Source organism: Seriola dumerili, unplaced genomic scaffold (assembly GCF_002260705.1).
Source record: "Seriola dumerili isolate Sdu_G_001 unplaced genomic scaffold, Sdu_1.0 BDQW01000024.1, whole genome shotgun sequence".
Taxonomy (NCBI): domain Eukaryota; kingdom Metazoa; phylum Chordata; class Actinopteri; order Carangiformes; family Carangidae; genus Seriola; species Seriola dumerili.
In genome coordinates this window covers 648767-669984 of record NW_019174279.1, presented here as the reverse complement: position 1 = coordinate 669984, position 21218 = coordinate 648767, and the positions used below count along the sequence as shown (strand labels likewise).

At 41.6% G+C, this 21218-nt stretch overlaps 1 protein-coding gene across 3 annotated transcripts; it reads left to right on the top strand.

Moving 5' to 3' along the window:
• The first annotated feature begins 3342 nt into the window (after positions 1-3342).
• ercc6 (ERCC excision repair 6, chromatin remodeling factor) lies at positions 3343-19830 on the top strand. Of its 3 annotated transcripts, none has more exons than XM_022763703.1 (22): positions 3343-3390; positions 3902-4167; positions 4282-4510; positions 4862-4982; positions 5100-5214; positions 6421-7129; positions 8685-8816; positions 9528-9686; positions 10709-10844; positions 11118-11288; positions 11576-11752; positions 13245-13361; positions 13845-13940; positions 14553-14771; positions 15284-15394; positions 16010-16129; positions 16449-16543; positions 17058-17203; positions 17334-17942; positions 18056-18224; positions 18323-18401; positions 18500-19830. In XM_022763703.1, the coding sequence occupies exons 2-22, from the start codon at positions 3972-3974 to the stop codon at positions 18944-18946; spliced, it is 4353 nt and encodes a 1450-aa protein (XP_022619424.1). In that variant the 5' UTR covers positions 3343-3390; positions 3902-3971; the 3' UTR covers positions 18947-19830. The 3 variants fall into 3 exon arrangements, with proteins under 3 accessions (XP_022619424.1, XP_022619432.1, XP_022619416.1); XM_022763711.1 differs by having other exon boundaries at positions 3376-3390; positions 3899-4167; positions 6424-7129; XM_022763695.1 differs by having other exon boundaries at positions 3376-3390; positions 3899-4167.
• The last annotated feature ends 1388 nt before the right edge of the window (positions 19831-21218 follow it).

Sequence of the window (21218 nt, the reverse complement as noted above, 5' to 3'; positions counted from 1 at the left end):
CTGTGCACTCTAGGAATCACTTTAAAAGCTTTTATAGGGAGAGAAATATTAAAACCCATTTCCTTTAGCTCAACGCTTTGGACAGTTCACCTCCGAAACTAATTTTCGTAAAGATCATCAAGACCACAGAAGTGTGCAGTTGCTGTGCGAATATGTGCGCACAAACATGCATAATCACACACTTGCTGCTGGGCGAAATCACAAGCAGATGGATTAGACATCTACTGTAACATGGCAGTGGTCTGATGCACTCAGATGAGAACCCAGCCCACCCCTGTAATTACTATCAGACACACACACACACACAGACATATACTAACTGGGACAGGGGAACACATGGGAGACATTAGCACTGCCAATAGGGCCACACATGTAAAGTACAATATGGCTTGCTTATACAGCAATGTAGACACGATGATGCTTTACTCATGTTGATTTATTAATTCATCTGTGGCTTAAGAAAACACCACAGTTCTCATCTCCTCCCAGTTAGACCCTGAGGCATTCACTAACTCCAAACATAAAACACTTAGTGTTCCACTTAACTGTGCAATACTGCAGACTTCACCTGTAGAAATGCAATGATGTCACTGTGTGTGTGTGTGTGTGTGTGTGTGTGTGTGTGTGTGTGTGTGTGTGTGTGTGTGTGTGTGTGTTTCTACTGTGGCATATAGAACTGTGAAAAGTGTGAAATATAGTATTTCTTCACATCATTACATTGTACACCTACAATTAAATCAAGTTATAATAAAGACAAGGTAATTGTTTGCATGTCATAAAATAATGTAAAAAAATAAGAATTTAATTGTATAGTCTATAGTCTATGGGTTTTTTGGTCTGATCAGTGATATTTAATTTACAGTAATATTAATATTTGTATAGTACATATTTGTTTGGCTGAATTCAGCAAATGACCTACTTGATATTTGACTGAATGAATAATCAGACATAAAAAATAATTGCTGATTATGTTTCTGTCCATTTTTTTTCTTTTTCTTTTTTTTTTTACACATTAGTTTTCCATCAAATTATATCCTTGGAAAAAGATAATTTTGCACATGTGAATGCATTCCTTGAAAACAAAACTCAGTAACTCGGCTCAGTGACAACCTTTTTAAATTCACTTGAAGTGAAATGAAGTGTGATGGAAACAAAATGCCCTTTAGCAGTGGAATGTTTGTGGAGTTTATGCCACAGAAAACAAAACAAATCCAGCATGACCACTCTGAAAAGACTCAGACTGAAATGACACATCAAAATTTTGAGGGAGAAAATGACCACATAAAATCCTCATATTTCTCTTTTTCACCCGGGCACACAAAACACAAGGGTATTTCAGTAAAAAAAAAAAAATCTTCATTACAATGTTAAAAATGCAAATGTGCAAGGAAAAGAAACAAATGAAATTTCACATGGTTCACAAGGACGCGCCTGTCTACATTGAAATCTATTAAAGAAGGCCCAAAACAGTTTACCATAATACAATGTAGTGACAAGACAAGACATGTTTTCATAGACCTATTAAGTAACTGGTTCATCTGAGGTAAGAAAACATCCCTGTGGTACACTGTGAATGTACGGAAAACTTGTTTCTCACAAAATGCTTTGTAAAATGATTGAATCCTTGAGACATTCGTCATGTCCCAGGCAGCTGATGAAGGCCATACAGACTAGAACACCCTTGCAAGGAGGACAGTGTGCAAGCGATAACAAATATAACACAACTTCAACTCCACCAACACAGAGAATATGGAGTATGAAGAATGTATCACCTGTGGAAACGTGCTACAGCATCTTGCGTTACCTCACTTACCCCTTTATGCACATAAACACTCAGCATGTTGTAGAACCATAACTATATATAAAGACTGAACAACAAGCCCACCACGCTTTGCACATGTAAACTTAAACCTGTGATGTTCTCTCTTTAAATCTCACTCCACTTGTTATTCTACTGTCAGGATGCAGAGCGGCACTGAGCAGCAGTGTTAACATCACACCACCGCACCCTCTGGGATTTACACTCTACCTTCCAACAGCCTATAAATCTACAAGCTCCTCACACACAAAGTAGCAAGATTCATTAAACGCTCGTTCTCACATGTGAATACATGCGCACACATAAAGTTAAGATGGACAGCTTTGCCACCCACTAAATCCTGTTAGCCTGGTGTGGTCTGTCAACTAGCTTTACCTAAATTATGATGTGCAGAAAACGCAGCCACATACGTACATATTATATCCTCCTCCTATGTGATAAAAGCTGTCAAGTATTGCTTAAATACACAAAAGATGGAGGGCGAAGACAGACAAGAGGTTTACATTCCTCTCTGCCGCTCAGCCTTATAGTCACAACATTGTGCGAATGCATCGGTTTATTTCCCACCATACATGGTTCATCCGCGGCTTGATAGTTTATCTGACTTTTTTCTGACTCCTATCTGTGAGCCTTTATATCAGCTCTCCAGAAGAAAACCAACAAAGAAAACAGTGTGTCTGTTGGCTACCTGATCAGAGCGGTGCACGCTGCAGGTCTTCTACTCACTAAACTACAAGGCCTGTTTCTTACTGTGACACACTTTCCTTTTTGTTCAGTACTTTTTTAAATTCAAATACCCTCCAGTGTCTCTGGAGAGGTTTCACTCAAGGTGACCCACATTTACTAGTTAAGCAAATAAAATAGACCAGTGTCTGCATCTTCCTTCACTTTCTGTGCCAAGGGTAACAGCAATATCTCTCCCGATATAGATCTGTCTGTTTACACTTATAACACTGTTTGGAAGGATTGCTGGCCTTTGCTCCGTGCAAGGCAGAGATGATATTTTAATTAAGTCCTTTGTGTATTATTGCGTGACACTGGAAATAAACTTCCTCTGAGATGTAAGTATTTGGCACTGCTCACATTTTTGACATCCATCAAGTGCAGCAAAAAAAAGTTACATAAAGGACTGATGCTTTGCAAGAAACAGTAGTTTTGAGACTTTGGAGTGGCTTATTGGACAGTGCCATTATGCAAGGTCTGTCTGAGCTGCACCCTGATTGCAACACAAAAACTCCCAGACGTCTTCAACACATACATCTGACTGGTTCCCAAGCTGATTATGCAAAACACAAAGACAATGGATAACATGTCAAACATGTCAAACTCTGGTCCGGCCAATTTCAACGTTGGTAGGGGTTCAGTGAGTCCCTCCACAGTCTCCATTATAATAAGCGGCTTCGTGGCGCCATCTAGAGGGCGACAGCCCCTGCAGCTGTGAACCAACAGAGGGCGCTATCTAACAATCATTGAACAGAGAGCACGATACCTTCTCTGGCACCGGAAGCCAGGAGGCATGGCAAGCAATATGACATAAACCAAGCCATTGATGTTGTGTAACTGCACGTTTTGTAAGTAATCTCTGTTACTGTCGCTTCGGTTTAATGTAACCGACATCACTGATAGCACAGTCACTGGATGCCGTATGAATCTCCGTCTGTAGCTGCACTGAAGCCGCTGGTCTCTAAAGGATGAACAGCTGATGATGTTCGGCTCACTGTTAGCTTAGCAGGTTAGCCTAGCCACGTAAACAATGGAGCTGTGTGAGAGAGTTTAATGTTTCTGTCTGAACTTCATGTGAATGTTTTAACGAACTATCTAACCGCTTCTTGTAGGACAGTCTTTGTTTAGAAGAGGTATCAGAAATGTGTATTTCCTCGTTTCTACGCTTCGTACACAGCATAATCAGCTTAAAATCAGTCACCCATAGCTAAAAATCAGACGTAACAGGTTAGTGTTTATCAGTTACGTTAACGTCAACTAACTAATTCAGTTCTCAATTAACATAACGTTTTAGGGTGTAAGTCTAAGTTGACCAAAAGTAACGACATAAAGTTAACAGTATGTCTTGTATTAAAGCAGTGCCAGGGGAGAGCATCGGTTTACATCTGGATGACCCACTGACTGACTGACAGCCTGCAGCTGCACCATTATGCCTGTAGAAGGTTCAGAGGAGCAGGTGCCCACCTCTCTCTCTAGCCCGGCCAGTGCTGCGCTCACCCCGGGAGGGACTGAGGAGGATGGAGCCACAGGGGGCTCAGCAGTCAGCTCTTTCCCTGAAAACAGTCAGGGCTCTGAGGCTGCTGCAGCCTATCCTGCCAACACTGGACCTGGGGAGAGCAACAGTGGTGAGCTATGCAACCCCTTTGGACAGATGACAGAGAAGAAATAAAACAGACACACTTAAGGGTCTTTCATGATAGACACAAAGTCAGTTAATGTATTTTCATCTGTTCATGTAGCTGGCAAGAGGTCTGGGGCCTTGTTGCAGATTGACCGACAGCGTATTCAAGCTGCATCTGCCAGTTCTGGAGCAGATGAACTCCAGGGCCTTGGGGTGGCTGTGTATGATCAGGACGTCCTGGAGCAAGGTGTCCTGCAGCAAGTGGATGAGGCAATCCAGGAGGCCAATCAGGCTGCGGCTAAAGCCGAAGCTGAGAAGGAGTACCAGTCTGTGCTCGATGATGTCAGGTGAAGGACAATAACTGCAATAACAATTGGGATATATTTTTTTCTATGACCTTTAAATGAAGATCATACTATTTGTAGCAGTAGTAAAAGTATAATGATCATTCAGTTTCTCCAGGACTTAGAGAAGCATATTTGACTGACTTACTTGACGTTGAATTATATAAAAAACTTAACTTTAAAGTCTTTGGTGACTTTAAGTTTATCACTTAGTAAGCTCGGATGAAGAAAATAAAAGATGAAAAAAATCATTTTCTCCACTATCGTCATAGAAATTTGTTTTTGATTTCAAAATAACACACCTTAATGGCGCTGACAAATCTAACTCTGTTTTTTTAATGGTGTGTGTTTCAGGTCCGTTACAACATCTCTGAAACATATCAACAAGATTATTGAGCAGCTGTCTCCCTATGCTGCTTCCAGCAAAGATATCAGTCGGAAGATTGAATCTGTCAAACGACAGAAAGAAAATAAGGTAAAACACTGCACATGGCAAACTGTTAAAGTAAAATTATACAATTTACATTATAATGTGACATAACTATAATATTGATAGAGACTGTGATGATGATGAAGACACTTTTTAATTCAGGAGAAGCAGCTGAAGAAAGTCAGAGCCAAACAGAAGCGACTTCAGGCCATTTTAGGAGGAGAGGACACCCAACGGGTGGAAGCAGAGCTTTTGGCAGAGGATGATGAAGAGGAAGGTGAGGCGCTTTTCATTTTTGCCCTATGATTTCTTTCTGTTTATTGACAAAACATTGTTCTACCACCCAGTCATTACCACTGGGGGTAATCAACACCGAGTCGCATGAGGCAAATAAAGTGCTGGTACCCTGCTTTCTATAGATAATGTGAAACCAGGGTCATGTCCAGCACTGCCCAACATTTAGCAAAACAAAGCAGAGATGGAAACAATGCAGAGCACTAATACCGTTTGCTGTTATGGTGGCCAAGAAGGCTATTCTGTGACATTCCCTGTTTAGGGAACTGACAGAGAAGATTGTAAGCAAAAGCATACATATTTGGTGTTAAAAAACAGGCTGTTTAGAAAATATCAAAGTTACCACATCTTTGCATCTTTAGTGGATTCCATTACTGACACTTCCACCAAAATATTTGCCAGAGGCTGTTGAAAGATGTGCAGATGTGGCAGCTGAGTTTCTTTTAGTGTTGAAATGTTTTTATTCCCCTAGATTATATGCTGCCACACAGCACTGTTGACCTTTAGAGGTCTGTTCACTCTTAGGAGTAAAAACCAATACATCCGGAGCCAAAATCCACTGTGATGTACAACATCAAACCCTTCCAATCAGCTTTCAATAGACACTTCTTAATTTTCAAAACCGCATTCATTTGCTGCTATAATAACGATTTGTACTAATCATTTGACTGCATGACGTCAGATACATAGCCAGTTATGTTTGATATGTCCATTATGCTTTGTTTTGACAGAGCTGAATTTGAACCAAATGGAAACCACCTCGACATCATTGTGGGTTGTTGCTATTAGGGCAACATATTTGAAAGTTGCAACCTACAAAGAGTAGTGTTGCAGCTGTCTCTTTTCAAATGTGATTCAGTGCTGATTTAACATTCAGTCAGAAATTTCCTGAACACCAGTTGTTTATTATCAGCTTGAACAAGCAAATATAAAAGAAGCTGCACACTTCGAGGTACACTGTAGAGTTTCTCATAAATAAACCGCTATGTTTACGTTCGATCAGTAAAATGTATTGTTGTGTAACCTTGAGGACTAACGAATGTGTTCAGTGTATTTCTTTCCTCCAAAAAACAATCTTTTGAATCCTGCAAAATCTTCTCACACGCACACGTTTGCCCTCATATGCATAGCACTATTAGTGGTTAAAAAAGATAGGTCTGTAACTAAGCCTGTATGTGTGTTCTACCAGAAGCCGGGCCATCCACACTGGGCAGCATGCTCATGCCAGTTCAGGAGACCGAATGGGAGGAGCTTATCCGGAAAGGTCACATGACTCCTTTTGGAACCCGAATCCCTCAGAAGGAGGTAAAGAAGGAACCTCGGAAAGTGATGCTCGCTGAGAATTCCGCCTTTGACGAGTACTTGGCGGACCAGGCAAAGTTGGCTACTGAGAGGAAGAGAGTCCCTCTACTAAAGAAGAAGATGCGCTCTGGACTCAGCCCTGATGGAAAAACTAACAGAACTGTTCTCTCTTCCAAGGATAAAAAAATAAGGAAGCGCATGCGAAAGCTCCAGATAATTGCTCTGAAGGCCCATCCTAAGGCTCGGCCTAAGGCTGAGCCACGGCTTCCTAAATCAAAGAAGAAGCATCACACTGAGGGAGAAGAGACAGACAGCGAAGGGTCAGAGTACCTGCCCTCTGATGAAGGCGTTGATCCTGACCAAGAGGAAAGAGAAGCCATGGAGGAGGGCTTTGGGGAAGATGACGATGATGAAGAGTATGACTTGAAACCATACAAGAGAAAAACTGAGGGAAGAGGGAGGAAGAAAGTAAAGAAAAAGGAGGACAGTGAGGAAGAATACTGTCCTGAGAGTTCAGATGAAGAGGAGCATGGGAAGGGTAAAGATAAAAGATGCAAAGATGATGGAGATGTGGAGTACTACAGACAGAGAATAAGGTATGATCATTGTTCTTGCTGTTTTAAACTTGTATAATTAGTTCATTTTAACCCCCAGATTAACATAGGTTATGTAACTTTAAATATTTTGTAATTTATTTACAGTTTGTAAAGAGCAGATTTGTACTTGGAGTTATGGTTGGATGCAAAGATGCAAAAAGTTTTCATGTGTATGTCTTCTTCTAAAGAGAATGCAGACATCCTGGCCTGTAAATGACATGCTCAACAAACACCAGATTGAGCCTTTAACTTTGCATCACATTTGTAATGGCAGTGGTGCAAATGTGCTATTGTTCTTCCCTTTAGTTAAGGAGAAAGCAGTTGTTTTCTGCTGGCTCCATAGTGCAGAAGGAGAGTTAATCCCAGATGAGATTGGCAGCTGTTTCTTGACTAAGCAAATTCACTCCCTGCTCTTCTTCTCTCTCTGCTCTCACACTGGCCTAATTATCCTCCTGCACATGGTTTTATACACTCACTAACTGTAATGCTCAAATTAATGGAAGAGCAGCCCTAATGAGATTTCATATTTATAGCTGCCAAATAAATTGTGTTGGCATGTGTCCTTTTTCTACACTACAGTGATTGAATGTCAATTCAACAGCATAGACACGGCATGGATGGTGAGGCCAGCTTATATGAGGAATGATATTATTAGAGCGGATGGTATTTGTAGTTGGATGGGGGGTGGAGTGGGGGCAGAAAAGTGTAATTAACTGAACCAATGCTTAGTCTTGACTTAATTAGAGAGTGTGGTCTCCCAGGCCCAGCTAAAGGACCAGTTTTGTGGCAGGGTGACAGGACCAGGCCCAAATGAAGATGGATTCTTATCCTCTGCACCTCACACCTTTCTGGGGAACTCGCACTACTAATTGTCGGTATCAATCTTCATTTGCTCCGCGACGACTGTGCCTCTAACTGCCCTCTCTCCTGCACTATTAAAGCTGTTCTCCTTTACATTTCCCTTTTAGCTATAGATGTTCCACCGCTCAAGGGAAAAACCCACAGCTCAAAACATTTGCTGTCCATACACCTGTGTAGGCAACTCTTAAAATAAATCACTGAGTGCAGAAGGTGCAAATGGAACATCCATCCATCCATCCATCCATCCATCCATCCATCCATCCATCCATCCATCCATCCATCCATCCATTCGCTATACCTGCTTACCCTGTGTAGGGCTACATGTAGCTGGACCTATCCCAGTGTACACAGGGTTGCTGGGTACTTTATACCCTGAACAGGTCGTTATTGTGTCATCGGGCTTATACCCGTAGAAAAAGAAATCTAATCCATCATGAAACAGAATTCCCTTGAAATATCTGACTTTTTCAACTTGGATTATCAAAAACCAAAACCTCAGAGTTTGAACTGACCGTGGGAGCCGTCAGCACTTCAGTGTTGCTTGACAATATTTGAGTTCTTTGTCTAAAGATTAAGCAGGTATTTGATCTTGGACTTCTAGCTTAGCAAGTTACCTTTGTTTTACTAATATTGAATAAATACATTTTACCATTTAGTGTGCTATAACTTCAGCATATAATCGTTGTCTTACTAGGAGATGGAAGCGACAACGTCTTCGAGAAAGGGAGGAGAAGAGAGAAAGAGGTGAGGACCTGACGGACGACAGTGATGCAGAGTTTGATGAAGGGTTCAAAGTGCCAGGTTTCCTCTGGAAAAAACTTTACAAGTAAGTTTGATTTGATGAAATTATAGTTATCTCAAATAGCCACACAGTCGGTTAGAAATGTCATTAAATTATTGTTGTCATGTGAGGAAGTGACTAATAGTTATAAAGATCATCTATGTACTTTGTACATATTCTGATATATTGCGCTACATCAGACCCTTTGCTCATACAGATCTTTATACTGATTAACTAAAGGTCATTTGATCAGGAAACCGTAAATCTTTTTCTTATAATGCTACAATGGGTCACTAGTAGATGTTGGCAGAAGTGAGTTTGTCTGTCTGTTGTTTTAAAATACTTTTAAGAATAACTGTGGCATCACTATCTGTTTAGCTTAGTTGATAAATATAGATTTGCCTAGCCAGAGATCCCAAATTCTTATTGCAGTTTTCATTATAACTTCTATGGATATTCCCAGACGTGTCTTTCTCAAAGCACCATGTTTGTCACAATTTACCCCGACTTGTGCTTTTGTTCTGCCCGAGTATATTAGTAATAATAGTAATCTAATCCATTGTTAATTCCTGTATGAAATTTCCTTTTGGCTTTCAAGATGAGCTATAAACCATTGCTAAATCTGGTAGGGATTATGGAGTTTACTCTGACAGATTTCAGTTGAAATATGGTCTGATTACCAGGCCACCGCGTCATTTATGTACATTTCAGTGTCCATGGTTGATGTTTGTGCATACACCTATATCACATTGTCAGGTACCAGCAGACAGGTGTGCGGTGGATGTGGGAACTCCACTGTCAGCAGGCAGGTGGCATCCTGGGAGATGAGATGGGATTGGGTAAAACCATCCAGGTCATCAGCTTTCTGGCTGGACTGAGCTACAGCAAACTGAGGACCAGAGGTTCCAACTACAGGTACACACACACACACGCAAACACACACACACAAACGCACAAACAAACTGTGGCCAGAGCCTGTGTGTCTGTATGGTATGAATATTTGATCAGGGGGATTTCTGCTTGAGAGTGTTCATCTGAATTATTAAACATGTTTCAATTATCAGACTCTTCACTTTCTTACTGCAGACATCAGAGAAAACACTGACACTGACAGTGTGTGTGTGTGTGTGTGTGTGTGTGTGTGAGTGTGTGTGTGTGTGTGTGAGTGTGTGTGTGTGTGTGTGAGTGTGTGTGTGTGTGTGTGAGTGTGTGTGTGTGTGTGTGAGTGTGTGTGTGTGTGTGTGGGTGTGTGTGTGTGTGTTGGATTGTGTTGTGTGGAGTCAGTGTCTTCATGAACACTTAAAGTGAATCTTGGACTCAAGAAGTGGGAGTCGAGCAGGCATAGGGCAACAAATCAACAGTGGAAAACATGAGGCAGTAATCTGGTTTTACTGCACAAACGACACTCATGCACTTAGGAGGTGGAGCTTCCCTGATGGTCAATACTCTGTCTGCTATAGACGCCCACAAATTGATTGCTTGCAAACTCAATTATGGCCCAGTATCAATAGCTTCCACCAGGCAGAGGTTCATACTAGCCCATTAGTGTCTCTTTGTGCATGTGTGTATGTGTTTGTTTGACAAAGCTCTTGTAAATCTTCACAGAGGAGCTGAGCATGTGGTCATGCACCTTCTTTGATTCATGTATAAAGCACAGAGAATGAATGGAGCAGTAGAGATAGACTGTATAGTCGGGCACTCAACTTCCTCTGTTGTTCACATGCCAGAATGCATCACATCATGTACATGCAAATATAGCACATTACCATACTTTAACCCATCTGGTTTCTATAATTTTGCATAAAAATGATGACTCTAATTTGCTAATGAAATTTGCTGAGGTCGGTGAAAGTTATATGAACCCTGAGATCTCTTGTTTACCCGTTTTAATCCCAGGTTTGGAATTAAACACGTACCTACTGTGTGTTTGGTCTTAGGTATGCTGGTCTGGGTCCCACAGTTATCGTGTGCCCAGCTACAGTCATGCACCAGTGGGTGAAGGAGTTTCACACCTGGTGGCCCGCTTTCAGGGTGGCTGTTCTACATGAAACGGGCTCCTTCACCAGCAACAAGGTAGACGTGTGTTTGTGTTTGTGTGTGTTGGATTTTGATTTTCAGAATTTTAGAAAGTTTTTCTTCCGGGTCTTTTTTCCTCTGGGGGGCACTAGAGGTCTGTTTATGAAACATTACCTCCAAACCGTCTCCCCTCTTCCCCTCTCTGACTCTCTCAGACACCTTCTTCTTGGACACTCTTCAAAGTACAGGATACTAGAGATGGTTCAGACTTGCACTGACTGAAACTTGTACTGATGAGGTTTGTGTCTCCTTCTTTTATTTCTGCTGCAGGAAAGGCTCATTCCAGAGATAGCATCATGTCACGGTATTCTGATAACCTCATATTCCGCTGTGAGGACAATGCAAGATGCCTTGCAGCGGTACGATTGGCACTACATTATACTGGATGAGGGCCATAAGATCAGGAATCCAAATGCTGGAGTTACCACTGCCTGCAAACAGGTATTCACACACGTTCAGTACACACACATTTTAACCACAGCACCTGAAGGGTCCAGTCACTAGTAATGAATGTAAGCTGTGCAGAGTTTAAAGAGTTATAAACCGCTTTTGAAATTGTATTATACATTTTGCTGGTTTAAATACACACAGTTGTCAGTTGTGAGTTTGTTTTTCTACCTTTGAAAGATGTTTTTGCTGCTATTCATTCTTATACTGCAACATACATGTGCACCATATTTTAAATGTGTATGAATGTAAAGGGAACATTGTCTCTTTCCTCTCTGTAGTTTCGCACCCCCCACAGGTTCATCCTGTCAGGCTCTCCCATGCAGAACAATTTGAAGGAGCTGTGGTCTCTGTTTGATTTTGTCTTCCCCGGCAAACTGGGAACATTACCTGTCTTCATGGAGCAGTTCTCTGTGCCGATCACCATGGGGGGATACAGCAATGCTTCACCTGTACAGGTACAAGCATACCCAAATGCAGATTTTGCTCCTTAATACTTCTTCTTACTTTGGGGTACAATAAGGGATATCGGCCCCATTTGAGACTTGGAATATATTTTGAGAAGATTAAAGCAAAGGGAAACAAGGAATATGGCTGACAATAAGAGTGTCTTTGTGTGTTATCTTGTTTTTTGGTACAATTTGATTTACTGACCATTTTCATTAAATGTTAGAAGAAAATACATTTTTAAAGTAACACAGTTACTTTAGAAGTAGAGCAAAAAGCTACATGGCTTATTTCCATTCTAGTCCAAAGTGAATAGGGAGTGGAGGAAGCAGATGCGCATCGTAGAAGTCATCAATTCATACAGCAACCCTTTCGGTAAATCTGTAACTGTAGCATAGGGAGGGTGCAATGAAGGGCTAAAGTGTCACTTGACAACACTAGTCCTACACATGCACATGAGCACAATTTTGGAGAGCCTGGTGGAAGCAGGTTAGAAGGAGCGATAGAGGAACAACAGAGCCATTAAGTGCAGTGCAGGATAATGTAGGTGCATGCAAAGGAACTTCAGTGCATCCCTAGTGTGTGAGAGAGAGAGGGAGAGGCTAAAGTGGAGAGCCAGTGAGCTAAATTGTAGCCCTTTGTCATTAGTGTTCAATCGTTAATAACCCACTGACTGTATGGATTTAATTATTTAAGCCAGCTATTGATGCTTCTTCCGCTGTCGATAATAAAAACCTTTACTAATTATTAATGTTATTAAATGGTCAGAGAGGGCTAAGCCCTGCTGCCTTATCCGCTTCTCCAAATTCTCAGAGCAACAAGCAGGCCCTCGGCTGATGTTCTTGTGTATGTACAAGCAGATTTATGTAAAAATGTGTGTGTTTGGGGTGGGGCTTTGTGAGCATGTGGATGTGGGATCAATTACTGAAGCATGCCCCCCCCCCCCCATGTGAATCCACTCAGCAGCTTGTGCAGGGATACCTGGGTCATCTGCTGCCCTCTGCTTTTTCTTTTCCACTCTAACCTCCATTGAGCCCTAAATCCCACCATCTTATTGTCCCCTCCAGCTCTGCCGAGGGTGTCTTTGATCCCTCTGTGGACCCCTATTGAGTTAATGTTTAAAAGGCTAACTGGCCTTTAGCACTAACTCAGGATAAGGTGTAGCAGGCCATTTGCAGTGGGGCTCCTAGTGTAGGGTGGGGCTGAGTCTTTCTAAAGCTCCCCTTCTGTTTCCAGTGGAGCTGGCCAGTAGTAGTGATGAAAGAGGAGGGCTCTGTCCCTCGAGACCAACAGCACTCTGATCAATGTTTAATGGCTCGTACTGCTGAGAGGGACAGGAACATGAGGGAGGTGATGATAGGAGGAGGGAGAGGGGCTAAACGACAATCACGCCCCAAGAAACACACTGACAGGTGTGAGTGTTTGATTGTTTGACACACTGAACTGCTTTTGTTTTAAGGCAGTTTGTTTGTGCTAAAAGGTTAAACTGTTGTTGACTTTCAGGTCCAGACGGCGTTTAAGTGCGCGTGTGTGCTGAGGGACACTATAAATCCTTACCTGCTCAGAAGAATGAAGGCAGACGTCAAGGCCAACCTCTCTTTACCTGACAAAAATGAACAGGTATTCATCATACTCTTAAGACATTTGACCCTTTTCTGTCTAAGTATTGACCAGCCTCTCATGCCTGGATCTCTTAACTGGGGAGGTGTTTTTCTGATTGGATGTGACTGCATGTGTCACATCTAAGGAGTATTTGATGAATGTGCATGGCCCTTGTCAGGTGAAGCCAGCTAATAAAGTCCTAGTAAAGTAAAAGGAGCAGGTATTCATTAAGGTGGCTGGTCTCTGGTCTGTCCTCGCGGTTGACGCTGGTTGACTCCTCAGTCCACTTCAGCTCATTAAGTCAGTCCCTCAGGACAGCAGTGGCTCCAAAAAACACATTGCTTCCCTCTAATTTCTCTTCTTGCACACTGCACTTCATCAAGGGGCTTTAAAACGGATGGTCACTGCTTATTACACACTTTCACACTGCCCTGTGTGTGTGTGTGTGTGTGTGTGTGTGTGTGTGTGTGTGTGTGTGTGTGTGTATGTGTGTCTGTGTAGGTTCTGTTTTGCAGATTAACAGAGGAACAGCGGCAGGTGTATCAGAGCTTCTTAGATTCCAAAGAGGTCTACCAGATACTAAATGGAGACATGCAGGTAAGTCTCACCTTCATAGTTAAAGCTGGTTCAGTTAAAGCTGTCTCACTCGGCTCACTCTATTCACTCATTTCATTCACAGGCATTTGTGTGTATTTTTATGCACTCCTGTACACTTTAAGATCGTCAGTGGCATTTAAATTTTTTTCGGCATGTAAATTTTGTTTAACTCCTAACAGCTTGACTTTAGTATTCCTTAAGATGCTCTCTGGAAGGAGGTTGTGCAGTTGGTCTTCTCACATTAGCCAGACCCTGGAGAGAGAGATTTGATAATTTATCACCACTGAACAAATGGATGCAGTTGGAGAACCAGGGGTGACCACAGCAGATTGCATGCATACACACACACACACACACACACACACATGCTCTTATAGACATATTCAGTGGTCACTCTCAGTCCATTAACCACCATTACTAATGCAGTGACCGTTGGGCCTTTATTGTCCGTAAATAAATTATGTAACTCTTTCCTGTAGACTAAAGTAAATGTGTTAATTTGTTTAAAGGTGCAATGCTGTATAGTGCAATGACATCTACCAACCTTTTATACCAGTTTTGTCACCTGGCAGAAACACAACCTTTGTTCCCTTTTGTGTGTGTGTTCTGAAGGTATTCTCAGGTTTGATAGCGCTACGTAAAATCTGTAATCACCCTGACCTTCTCTCGGGTGGCCCCCGGATGCTGAGGGGAATCCCAGAGGACCAGCTAACTGAGGAGGAACACTTTGGCTTTTGGAAACGCTCAGGCAAGCTGATAGTGGTGGACTCACTGCTGCGTCTGTGGTTCAAACAGGGCCACAGAGTCCTGCTCTTCACTCAATCTAGACAGGTCAGGAACTCGTTGCTCTGATTCATCTATCAATGACTTTGCTTAAAACGCAGTTAACATATACACATAATAAATATGATCCATTTTTTTTAGAATTGTTTGTAAAAAATGCCCTCAGATGGATTTTTGCATAGGCTTCAAATGCATATCTGAAATTGTCATGTCACTTTATGTAAATGTTATCTGTGTATTTGCTGCTGACTACCTACAGCCCGTGTCCCTGTGTGTGTGTGTGTGTGTGTGTGTGTGTGTGTGTGCGTGCGTGTGCGTGTGCGTGTGTGCATGTGCGAGTGAGCGAGGCCCCAGCTGTTGCAGTCAATACCAATGAGATTATACCTCAGAGGGAACCTGAGACCCTCCCTGTCGGTATCTCTGTCCATGTAATATTAATCTGCTCTAATCCTTTTAGAGATAATCCAAACCTCAGCCCCTCTTTCCCTCTCTCTGTTTCTCTCCCCGTCTTCCTTTGCTCACTGTCTTTCTGTTGTCTTTATTGTCTCCCTCCTTTCCAGATGTTGGACATCTTGGAGGTGTTTACGAGGGAGAACAACTACACGTACCTGAAAATGGACGGCACTACCCCAATAGCTTCCCGACAGCCGCTCATCGCTCGGTACAACGAGGTAAGGATTAGTCATCCCTAATGGCTCTGAGTGGTTCCCCTGAAAATCCCATCCTGAGGGACAAAAATGCTTCAGTGGAACCCTCCTCACCCTGAGGTGAAAACACTAATTGACAGCAATCTGTTGTTCAAAAAGAATGTTTCTTATTGACTCCACTGAAAAATGGACATGTGAAAAATATCACTTAGAATTATAGCAATGAATGTGAATCTTCAAAGAAAGATTTTAAAATTATAACTAATTAACAGTGATCAAAGCCTCTGATTCTGTTCAGATTAATATGTTATTATCGAATCCAAAAATTTCAGATGAATATTTACAATTTATTTTGGCAATTTTAAAAGATTTCAAAAGATGTTTTTTTTTCTCTGTAGGAAGAATCAAGTATACAAAAGCCACGTTTTGTTTAAGCTATTTGATTCTCTTGAAATAGAGTATAACTTGAGAGAACAGGATATTACTGTTCTTATATTACATAAAATTTTAAGTTAACAATTTACCGATGAAATTTATTTATAAGGTATTACTCCAAAGTTATTCTCAAAATGAAAATAAAACGGTGGACATTATTTTTTATTAATCACTGACATTTTTTTTCCCTTGCCTTTCTTTCAGGACAGATCCATTTTTATCTTCTTGTTGACCACTAAAGTCGGAGGCCTGGGAGTCAATCTGACTGGAGCCAACAGAGTCATCATCTATGACCCAGACTGGAACCCCAGTACTGACACACAGGTTAGACACACACACACACACACACACACACACACACACACACACACACACACACACACTCACACACACACACACACAAATAATAATTAAAATAAAACATTTACTAAGTCCATTATTTCTCATGAATTTTCATTTTACTTAACCAGCTTTATTTGTAAAATTAAATTACCTATTTTTTCCAGATAGATACCAGCTTTTTTCACAGTTTTTGTCCCCTTGTTCAATAAAATTAAACTATTCCAACTCTGCGTTTCCTCATGTTTTTTTACTGTGCCTTTTTACCATAATCATTTATTTGAATTTATTGTGTTGTTCAAAGGCACGGGAACGAGCATGGAGGATCGGTCAGAAGCAGCAAGTGACGATCTACAGACTGCTGACTGCAGGGACCATCGAGGAGAAAATCTACCACAGGTCTGACAGCAGTGTTTTTATGTTTGAATTTACACACGTCCGTAAACATGACATTTAATTAGAGAACTTACAAAAAAAAAAAAAAGATTAAAAATCCGGTGCCAGCTTTTGTGCTTTCTCTTACCCAGCCTTCCATATTAGTTATCTTTCCATTGACTTCACACATCCATGAATATTGGTAATGCCATGACTAATTGCTCACATCACTGCTGTATTACTACTTGCACTATCCCAGTTCTCAGTAATTGAAAAGCTTTCCTGCATTATTAAATGGCCAATCTAGGACTTCTAAACCGTTGCTCTGTTTGGTTTGTGTCTGTAAAGTGCTTTCAAACAGCAAGTTTGAAGAACTGCAGGGATTCTATTTTGATACCTACAGTAGAGCGGTTAACTAATTTTCTCATCCATCAGCCAAACTACTCTGTGGTGACAGAGGATCGGGGTTGCCTGCTGAGGTAAAATGGTAAATTATACACAAGTATCTAATTCTGTATTTTTATCTGTTGTAATTCAGGCAAATCTTCAAACAGTTTCTGACCAATCGTGTTCTGAAGGACCCCAAACAAAGACGGTTCTTCAAGTCTAACGACATCTATGAACTCTTCACCCTGTCTGACCCTGATGGAGCTCACGGAACAGAGACCAGCGCCATATTTGCAGGTTAGTATGTTTTTCTTTTGTCCTTACCGGAGAAGCATTTTATTGTACAAATATTAGATCATATAAATCTCTCCCTGAAATAAGTTTGAAAGAATTCACTTGATAAGTTTTGTTTTTTACCCTCAAACAGGTACAGGCTCTGATGTTAAGGCTCCCAAGAAACCTGAGAGGCCAAGGCCATCTCACACGGTAAACCATGGCAGCCATGCACATAAACACTCCTCAGCAAATCAGAATAAAACCGGTGCAGAAAGCAGACATTCCTCAACAAACATTCCTGCATTAAAAGATGGTAATACCTCTCTGTGCAGTAACAACTCTCAGGGTAAACCAAATGTTGCGACGGACAGTGAAAGCACCAACCAAAATGGGGTGGATGTAGAGCCAAATATTTCACCAAATATGCAGCGTACAGGACAAAATAACAGAGAATGGGATGCGACCAAACCATCAGTCAAAAACTCAAACTCGCCCAGTTCTCACCAACACGGAGACAAAGAGTCCGCTCTGACTAGCCCACAGAAACACAGGGAAAAGAGGAAGCACTGCGACTCAGCGCAGTCGGATAAACAGAAACATAAGAAACGCAAACACTCCCACGATGCTCGGTTTGAAGGCCACCGCATCTCTCACTTGGTGAAGAAAAAGACCTTTAAGAAAGCGGAGAATGAAGACAATGAGACAGAGGACCAGAAGAAATCAGATGATTATGTCTTGGCAAAGCTCTTCAAGAAATCTGGTAAGCTTCTTTTACACAAACTCCATCTGTCGTATCAGATATGGTTTATTTAGTAAATCTCACAAATGGTGCGCCTCGTTTTTTTCTTATTCATCTTCCTTGGTCTTCTTCAGGTATCCACAGCGTGATGCAGCATGACACCATCATGGAGTCCTCCAACCCTGACTATGTTCTTGTGGAGGCAGAAGCCAACAGAGTGGCCAAAGATGCCCTGAAAGCGCTTAAGGTTTCTCGCCAGCAGTGCAGACTGTCCTACAATAGACCCCCTCCTCCACCTGCAAGGTACACAGTCTCACGCTCACACGGTGGCATTGTCCAGAGCTTCACTAATCTCACTTAAAAGAAACATATTTCAGTTTTTCCCTCGTTTGCTCACTCAGGAAACGGTTTGGACAAAAGAAGAATTCTCTCCTGGTGGCACCTTCGGTTCAGTCTGTCCCTACTCCGAGCAAATGCAAGGTAACAGCAGTGTTATTATGAAAGGATGTACAGTATATTTCTGCCAGTTATTTTTTATTTGTGAAGCTACGTGTAAATTCATAAATTTTTCTCTTCAGGATGCTGCTATTGTAAAGAAGTCTGCGTCAAAGAAGCCTGGTTCAGGAGCTCATTTTAGCGGGGAGGTGGCAGAAAGTGACTCAAACTCCGCCCCACTCTCCTCCTCTTCCCTGCTGGCTAAGATGAAAGCACGTAATCACCTCAGTGTGCCCTCCAGCCAAGGAGAAGAAGCAGAGGAGGAGGACAGCTCAGGAGCTCCAGCAAGTAGTTCCACCCCAGTTCCGCCCACTGAGCATGACGAGCTGTTGGTGGATCTGCGCAACTTTGTAGCCTTCCAGGCGAATGTGGACGGACAGGCCACCACCCAGGAAGTGCTGGAGTATTTCAAACCAAGACTGACCCAAAAACAGGCACCTGTCTTCAGAGAGCTGCTCAGGAGCATCTGTGACTTCCATAGGAGCTCTGGTCAGGAGGGCATGTGGAGACTCAAGGAGCACTTCCGCTGAAACACAGATGAAACCGGAGTAAAGGACTGAACTGTGATGCATACTTGAGTACTTCTAGCCTGAAGAGTTCTGTTTCTTTGTCAGTCAAAATGCAGAAATACATCGGTCACACTGTATAAAAATGGATAACTTCATATTATTACAGTTTGTTATGAAAGGACCATATCGTAGGAAAGTCATTTTACAGTACCATGGACTGTTGGGTTATCTGATAAACTCATCTGATTTTACTCATCAGTTGATTATCAGTTAACTAAGTCCTGAAGCTAAAGTCTGTTGCAATGTTTAATTTATTTCAGCTGCAGTATGGGTTGGTTTGGGTTTTTTGCTTGTTCAGACAGTATTTCTGTTGTTTTTGTTGATTGTTGTCCGTACCTGCTTATACTTGAATCCACTTTGTATTTGCCTCGAAGTTAAAACTGTATTACCTAATGATTTCCTCAATAATGATATTTTTTGTTCACTTTCAATATTTGTACCTCAACGGTGTCATATCTTGTAATATGTTTCTGTAAAATGTAACAGGGGAGTAGTGTCTCATTTTATAAATATAACCTAATCACCATAGGATTTGGTAGATTTTATAATGACTAACTTTTCATAAACTGTACACAGACATGGTGGGTGAGGTGGGCTGGGGTGGGGGCTTCAAAGTAATATTCAATTGGCCTACCTCCAATTATTTATGAAACATTGGCAAAAAGAAGAGTCATTTAAACGCCATGTTTTATAAAAAAAAAAAAAGAAAAAAACGATGCACTGTTTACATACATTGTATGTAATAAGCATCTGTAGCTGCTTGCATTTTTCTATTTGGGTAAAGGAGGACTGGTTGAATTAGTCCAAAACGAAAAAAGTACTGTATTTTGAAGCCTTTAAATAAAGTTTACAGAGCAAAAATAATGGACGGTTTTGGACCCATTTTCTCAGTTTGTGGTAAATTTCAATATTTACCACAGTAATAGTGGAAAATATGGAAATGGTGATTTTAATTTGATACATCAAAATTGGATATAAATTAAGGTCATTCTCCCAGAAAGATCATTTGAGAGTTTTACTGGAGTGTGGAAGTGTGGTGCTGACCAAGGTGCTGAAATGTATCCGGTAGATAAACCTGTAATTGTGTAGAGATGGGACCCAAAATCTGCAAAACTTACTGAAAGTTTACTTGTAAAACAGTTTGTAACCAGCGGAGATGAGAGTTTAATTTCATTTAGTCATTTAAGCAATCATCAGAGGCTAGAGAGGAAAGGCGCTGACAGGAAGTACGCGCGCGCACACACACACACACACACACACACACACACACTTTGGGCCTGCACTCTTGTCAGAGTTGTCTAGACCAAATATTGGGATAAAGTTATCAACCGTTATTTGATTTCAATTTTCTCCACGCACCTCGCCGAGGTCATAATAACAACTTTATTTTCAGTGGTGCATAAATTAATTACGCGCATTTAATAACTAAAATATCATTATATTCCCCCTTTAATAACATAAACGCTGCACGCCAGGGAAACCCTTAATAGCGCGGGGCCCTGTAACTGGCCATTATCCGCCTGTAATGATATTACAGAACCAATTACGCGCCATTAGAAGGGATTTTCTGCACTTTATGTGGTTTAGTCCAATCCCGCACTCCTCTTCTAAATTTCAGCTGCTTCTCGAAGCCTCATTTTGCCTCCACCTCAGAGACGCATGGCGTCTGCGCTCTGCCGTCCCTGATGCGCTTTAAAACTAATTGAAAGGGTCCCGCAGCAGATCATTTATCTGAGGAAGCGTAATAAATCGCAGGACCCCTTGCTGTGAACAAAATCAAAAATTTGGCCTTGTGAGTGTTCTACACGCGCAACCCCTTGTAAAGTGGACCCCCTAACACACCCTGACGAGCAATTAACCCACCCGACAGTCAATCTAAAACCCAAAAGCAGTCATCCTCCTTTTTTTAATATATGAAAGAACCAAATAAAAAGTGCAGCGGGTATGTGTGCATGTTTATGGTTAGGGAATATGCTTGACTCTGGAATAACAATCACTTGTGATGAATTTTTTTGGCACCAGAGCAGAGCTGCCGTTTGCCACCCTGGGTATATCTCCCCTGCTCTCCCCCTCTGTCTTTCTATCTTTCTCTGACACACACACACACACACACACAGACGCACACACACACCAGGAGTTGGGGGTGAGAGAGACAAAGCCGTGATAATCCGATTAGGACCAATTAGGCGTGAGATTCTGCGACACTAGCTGAAAGCCTTAACACTCTGTAGAC